Genomic DNA, 6,768 nt, shown 5'->3' on the forward strand with positions numbered 1-6,768 from the left:
TTGAACTCAGGCCCTTGAGCTTGCCAGGGAAGCACTTATTCCACTGAGCCATCTCCCCGACCCTTCCTGTTCACTCTTAACAGAGGTCTTTTCCCTGAAATCTCCCCCAAACCCACAGGTTGGGTATGGAAGAGCATCCATACTCCAGCCGCCTGAAGAAGGTTGGAGAGCTTCTGGACCAGGACTCGGTGACTCGAGAGGAAGTAGTGTCTGAGCTAGGTGGGTGGCTTTGTTCTTCCACACCCTCACCCTTGGAGGCCAGCCTTAGGCTCAGGAGAGAGGGCATCCAAGCCTGCTCTCAGGTTAGCCCGGGGCTGCTGGGACAGTCAGAACCACTTTCAGTAGGGTCCCTGGCAGGGTTGTGGGCAGCACAGTACCTTCTTGCTTTAGTACTCTAGCCCCAGATCATGTCTCCAGCTGTAGCAGCTGGTTGCCAGTTTTTACAGCTAGTGTGATCCCAGATGTTTATTTACCTAGCACTTTTACTGTGCACTAGACACTGTGAGGTGCCTCAGGACAGGATCTTCAGTTAGCCTCATACCAGGCCTGGGAGAGCGTGACTAACTTTACTCGCTCTACACAGAGGGATCAAGACCTGGGACAGGAATCTTGGTGATTAGGTAACATTCCCAGGTACAAGGCAGTCATGGGGGAGGCAGGATTTCAACCCAGGTAGTTTAACTTCGCAACCTGTGACCTATTTGAAGCTGAGACTGCCGACTTATGGCAAGTAGCAGGAAGCCCTGCGGCGGGGTAGGGCAGGTCAGTTTCCTATGCTCTGGCTTCCCCACAGGGAATGGCATTGCTGCCTTTGAATCCGTGCCCACCGCCATCTACTGCTTCCTGCGCTGCATGGAGCCTGACCCCGAGATCCCCTCTGCCTTTAACAGCCTCCAAAGGACTCTCATCTACTCCATCTCGCTTGGTGGGGACACAGATACCATTGCCACCATGGCTGGGGCCATTGCTGGTGCTTACTATGGGATGGATCAGGTGCCAGAGAGCTGGCAGCAAAGCTGTGAGGGCTATGAGGAGACAGATGTCCTGGCCCAGAACCTGCACCGAGTCTTCCAGAAGAGTGTGTGAGGACCACAGCTGCTGGAGCGCTGCCGTGTGCAGCAGGACTAACGGCAGCTCAGAGGCCTCTGGGGCTGGCCCTCCTGCCTCAGCCTTACTGCAGTGCAGTACAGGCTGTGCACCCTCCCTGCTGGAGCACTGGCCTACTGCAGAACTACGTGACACCCTTGGGGTGCTCAGTGAAACCTGGGGGTCCAGGACAGATTTTTTTTTTTTTTTTTTTGGTGGAACTGGGGATTGAACTCAGGCCCTTGCATTTGCTAGGGAAGCGCTTATTCCACTGAGCCATCAGGACAGATTTTAATTTTAGTGAGGTGCTTATGGCATTTCCTTTTTTTACCTAGAATATGGGACTTGGGGAGGTGGAAATGACCTACAGTAGCATCGTTTATCTCTGCTGGGTCTCGGCCAGTTTGCCTGACATCCTGTCCTTGATTGGGCAGTCTGTTCTGTGGAGCTGCCTACAGCTACTCTAGGCCCACAGCTGGCCCTTGGCTATCATGGGGCTCTTTAACAGCTTCCAGTGGAGGTCATAGCAATAAACAATCTTTGCTAAATCCAGAAGACTGAGTGTTTCTCTCCCCTGGCAGCCCAACTGTCTCAAGCGTAGTACCCTTCTGTCTCCTAGCAGCTGGGACTCAAAGGCAACAAGTTGTATGTAGGGCTGGGCCTCTGCTTCTTCCAGCCAGCCACACTTTAGCCAAGAAGGGCACAACATGGATAGTTCGGTGGCTTTTCCTGTTGAAGGTCACTCAGGAGCCTGGGAAACCGGCCCAAATGCTTTGCCAGAGACAGCAGGCAGTAACAAGCCAGGTTTTCCTGCTCTCAGAGCCTGGCTTCCCAACAGAACCCAGGACCAGCTGGGCTGGGACTAGGAACTCTGTGGAAAGATACGGAGGACCTGTGTTGCCAGGCTGCCCAACTTTTTAGGTGCCTGGTGGACTGAGTGCTGTGCACTACTTCCTCCTGTGTGCCCCACCAAGCCCTTGCCTTTCCAAGTTTTGCCTAGGGTCCATTTTGAATACAGGACAATTAAAGACGCCTGCCCTTAAATGGGGGCTGTTCTATGGGCTGCCTTCCCCTGGGCGGAGGATCATGGGCGCACCACTTTGGCTGCCTGATGTCTCAGGCCAGTCGAGCAGGTCTGCTTTCAGCCGAGGTGGAATTGTGTCAGGCTAGGGTGAAGCACAGGATGAATCAGGCATGGATTGGCTCAAGCCTGTGGGTCAGGTGGACTGCAAACAGGTGCTGTGCACCCAGGGCAGTGCCCCAGCCCTGTTTTCAGTGTTGCCCCTGACACAAGCCCTACCCTCAGCAAATATTCCTGATTTCATTCATAATTTGTGTCAGATGTTCAAACTTGGCCCTCGTGGTCCTGAGCCAGTTGTCATGCTCCACTACCCCAGAGAGCTTGCAGGAATGTTCCAGGGCAGTTCAGTCTGTCTCCCCCAGCGCCAGCCACTGCCCTGCCCTCCTCCAGTTTCTTAGAATGTCTCCTGGCATCTGCCTGGCGCAGTCTCAGCAGCATAAGAGCATCAGCATTTCTGAGGTGGTGACAGAAACCTGGGTCAGGGCTGCTGAGGAATGCACACTCCTTGCGACACGCAGGAGCCTGGAGAAGGCCCCGAGTGCCTTGTGAGACACTGCTGCTCCAAGCCTACTTCAGCACAGCGCTTTATATGACAGGTTTTATTGAGGTTTTGCCAATACTGTTGTTTTTCTTTTCAAAATGAAGTCCTTTTTTTGTCTCCCCAGTATGTTTTCCCTGAACCTGTGACACAGGGTACATGTAAGTAGAGAACTAAACTTCTCCTATACCAGGTTAGAAGTGAAATTACTAGTGGAAAAACATTTAAACCTTCATCTTAAAAAAAAATTAAGAATTAGAATACAAAAATGTACAAAGCAATGTATTTTTCATAGTTAAAACCTGACGTTTATCAAAGTAAATCAGGTAACTGACACCTGCACCTCAAGTCGCATAAACACTTCAAAAAACATCAACCACCCTCCCCTAAAGGCTTTGGGAATGAAATTTGGCAGAAGCTCAGCTCTGAATCTGCCTTCAGGGTCCCTTTGGGACCTTGCTTGTGTCCCTGGGATCCCACTGGGAGCTAATTAATTTCTGCCACATCAGCACCCATTCCTAAGGAGTCAAATTATAGTGGCTTTGACCCAGAGAAGAAGGTTGATTAAAAAAGGACCCCACCAGGCCCGCTGAAATGCCCTAGTTGGTTCTCTCAGGTGTTGGGGTGGAAAAAGTCCACCATGAACCCCAGCCAAAACTTTTGCTCAAGTCTCACTTGGGCAGATTCAGCTTTGCATTCCTCCCTTTGAAAGCTAAAGCAGCCCACTTGGGAGGAGTTGTGGGCAGGGGAGGAGGGCTGGCTGTCGGAGAGCTGGGAGGACCACAGCTTAGCAAGTCAGAAGTCACGGGTCATCCTCCCCTTTCAACACGGACAGTCTGGTTTTGGCCAGAGTCAGAGCACTGCTCACCCTTGGTGCAAGGAGGTGGTTAGCTTAGTGCAGGGTGAGCAAAACCTCAAATGGTGGGGTAGGTAGGTGGGCATCCTTGCATGCACCACCATCCACCACCCTTACCCCAGCACTAATTGCAGCTTGCACTGAAGGGCAGGGACTGCTTCCTGCAGAAGCGCCCTGACTGGGGAGATGGCAGACAAAGCCAGAGGCAGCCCAGCCCAGGCCTTTGGGACCCTTCCTCACAGATCCCCAGCCTCCTGGGCCCTAATCCTGCTTAGAACAGGAAATTGGAGCCAGAGGTGGACACAGAGGACCCCCCCCCATTAACCCCTCTGGTAGAGACACCTATCTACCATGTGGTTCTTATTAAAACAAGTGGGAGCATCATCCCAGAGCTTGTGTGCCCCTTGCCCAGGGGCGAATGAAAGGTGCTCGACCTTTGAAACACTTGAGTTGGGATCCTCTTACAATGTGGAGGGAGGAAACTGGCCTCACCCCTGGCAGGTGAAAGCAGAGACGGAGGCGCACTCATGCCTGCTGCCTTCAGCCCTGCCTGGTGCCACGCCATGTACCCACTTCCAGACACATCACAGCTCACGGCAGTCACAGGGGCCTGTGCATTGTCCTCATGCTTAAAACAAAGCAGGGAGATGGAGGAGCAGCCGTCCTTCCTGCCCCAGATCCACTCCTACCCTCTGCAGACCACCTTTCCCCAGACTGTTGCTGAAGCAGAGCAAGGGTTTTACCCTTCCCAGATGCCTGCAGAGAGGCCCTATATCAGTCCCTGTTGTGGACAGGCCTGCGTAACAGCATCACCCTGGGGTTGAGTTCCTGGCAGGGCATCCACATTAACCACCTCAAGGGACACGCTCTTCTCCCTTTCCCTTGGAGATGACTCACTGTCCCAGGGAGCTGGAAGAGCCCTACTCCTAGAGCAGGTGCCCTCCGGGGCCCAACAGGCAAGTGCATGAGGGAGCCCAGGCCCTCTTGACTCTGTTGGACCAGAAATGCATCCAGGACTTGTGGGGCCTGGGCCAAATGTCCTAGGATCCTACAGGGCAGGGACAGGCTGCACCCTGTCACTGCTCAGACATCTAGGTAGAGGAACTCAGGCCAGCCCCTTCCAGAAAATCTCAGCCACATGTTGGGGCTAAGGCCACCGCCGCCTCTGTTGAGCCTTCAGTCTTTTTCTTTAAATGGAGGTCTTTGTAACTGAAAAGGTCACTCTACCACTAAAGGAGTAGGCCAAGGCAGCAGGGCTGCGCACGGGTTATGTCGGGCAGAGCAAGAATCCCGAAAAGGAGGAGTGGATGTACTCGGTGGAGTAGAGTCCGTTGGCCTGGTCGGAGGGCATCTGCACCCAGACCTGGTCATTGGGCCGCAGCTGGAGCACAGCCCCACCAGACGCCTGGTCCAGGTAGCCCTTCTTGTATTCATCATAGGTATAGGTGGCCGGCACATTGTTCTTGTACAGGGCCACCCACACATTGGTGCCCTTGACATGTACGTGGTAAGCAAAGTAGTAGACACCACCCACAGGGCACGTGAAGATGCCAGTGGCTGGGTTGTAGCCACTGTGGCCATTGTAGAGAGTCCGGTCAAACCTCACAGGCATCCCTGAGGCAGGGAAGGGTGAAGTGAGCACTGCGGTGAAGGCTGGTGTGGCGTGGGCCAACAGCTCGCCCGGCCCAAGCTGAGGCTTGCCCCCCTTGCCCAACACAGCACTCTCCACACCACCAGTGGGGAGATGCAAGCCTGCGATGCCAGTCTCATCAAAGGCTCCTGGGGCACCAGGGGGACCCGGAGGCCCAGGAGGCCCAGGAGGGCCGGTGAGTCCTGGAGCGCCAGGGACACCAGGAGGCCCTGTGGGCCCAGCAGAACCAGGCTCCCCTATTTTCCCCTCCCCAGGGGGCCCTGGCAGACCTGGTTCACCTTTCAGGCCTGGAAGACCCTGAGGCCCTATAGGGCCAGCTGGACCCTGGAGTCCTGGGATTCCTGAGGGACCCCGCAGGCCAGGCTGCCCAGGGAGCCCCAAGTCACCCTTCTGTCCAAGAGCTCCTGCTGCCCCTGGTCCCCCAGGGCGACCTGTGAAACCTGGCTCACCCTTGGGCCCAGCTGGTCCAGGGGGCCCATGGGTGCCAGGAAGTCCCCTCTCACCTGGAAGCCCAGGTTTCCCAGACAGGCCACTGGGCCCTTGGTCACCCCGAATGCCAGGCACTCCTGGGGGTCCTTCAGGACCTGCCTCCCCCTTTGCACCAGGAGGCCCACGTCTACCAGGGAGCCCTGCAGACCCAGGAGGTCCAGGGGGGCCCCCCAGGCCCTGTGGGCCCTGTTCCCCTGGCTCCCCATTCTCCCCTGGCTCACCCCTGTCCCCTAAGAGCCCTGGGGCCCCCGCTGGGCCCCTGTCCCCCTTGGGTCCTGGCAGTCCTGGCATCCCATAACCAGTAGGACCTATAAGGCCAGGGGGACCCCGGGCTCCTGGCTCCCCTTTTGCCCCTGCTGGACCTTGGGGTCCAGGCACCCCTGCTGCTCCTGGCACACCCACACCATCTACTCCAGGGGGACCTTTTGGACCCAAAGTTCCTGGCTCCCCCCTCAAGCCTGGAACTCCAGGAGGCCCAGAGTCCCCTTTGTCTCCAGGGGCCCCAGGTCGCCCATCCAAGCCTGGCTTTCCCACACCAGCTGGGCCTGGGAGGCCAGGGGGCCCAGGGGCACCACCCTGCCCAGGAGCCCCAGGCAGCCCGGGCTGACCCACTCCATTATCCCCCTTAACACCTCTGTCTCCCGGGGGCCCAGGTTCTCCTTGAGGTCCTGGTTCCCCTCGGAACCCTGGGGGTCCTGACACCCCCTGGGGACCTGGTTTTCCAGGAACAGTAATGCCTGAGGGGCCAGGGAGGCCAGGGGGTCCTGGGGGTCCCCTGAGGCCCTGGTCTCCTCGTATCCCTGGCTCTCCCCGAAGCCCTGGCTGCCCTGGTGGTCCAACCTTGCCAGGGAGCCCAGGCGGACCAGCCTTGCCCATGCGGGAGAAGCCAGGGGGGCCAGCAGGTCCAGGCTGTCCATGGAGCCCTGGCTTTCCAGTGCCTGGTTTTCCTGGGAAACCAGGAGGGCCAGGTGGACCCCGAGGACCAGGTTTCCCAGGGGGTCCCGGCTCTCCTTTGAGGTCCATTGGCAGCAGAGGTAGAGGCATTTCTGAGAGAGAGAGAGAGAGAG

The 6,768-nt window shown here is 56.7% G+C and overlaps 2 protein-coding genes across 2 annotated transcripts in view; one reads left to right on the forward strand and one right to left on the reverse strand.

Annotated features, from left to right (window-relative positions):
* Adprhl2 (ADP-ribosylhydrolase like 2) overlaps window positions 1–1,294 on the forward strand; it is a 9,699-nt gene extending 8,405 nt beyond the window's left edge. Inside the window, exons 6-7 of the mRNA XM_004641025.2 lie at window positions 119–219; window positions 794–1,294. Of these exons, the coding sequence (XP_004641082.2) occupies window positions 119–219; window positions 794–1,086 (394 nt within the window). The 3' untranslated portion in view covers window positions 1,087–1,294. The remainder of the gene's footprint in view (window positions 1–118; window positions 220–793) is intronic.
* Window positions 1,295–2,776: 1,482 nt separating this feature from the next.
* The window catches only part of Col8a2 (collagen type VIII alpha 2 chain), a 6,120-nt gene continuing 2,128 nt past the window's right edge, over window positions 2,777–6,768 (reverse strand). Inside the window, exon 3 of the mRNA XM_004641026.2 lies at window positions 2,777–6,747. Coding sequence (XP_004641083.1) covers window positions 4,829–6,747 — 1,919 coding nt within the window. The 3' untranslated portion in view covers window positions 2,777–4,828. The remainder of the gene's footprint in view (window positions 6,748–6,768) is intronic.

This window comes from Octodon degus, unplaced genomic scaffold, assembly GCF_000260255.1.
Source record: "Octodon degus isolate 3935 unplaced genomic scaffold, OctDeg1.0 scaffold00130, whole genome shotgun sequence".
Taxonomy (NCBI): domain Eukaryota; kingdom Metazoa; phylum Chordata; class Mammalia; order Rodentia; family Octodontidae; genus Octodon; species Octodon degus.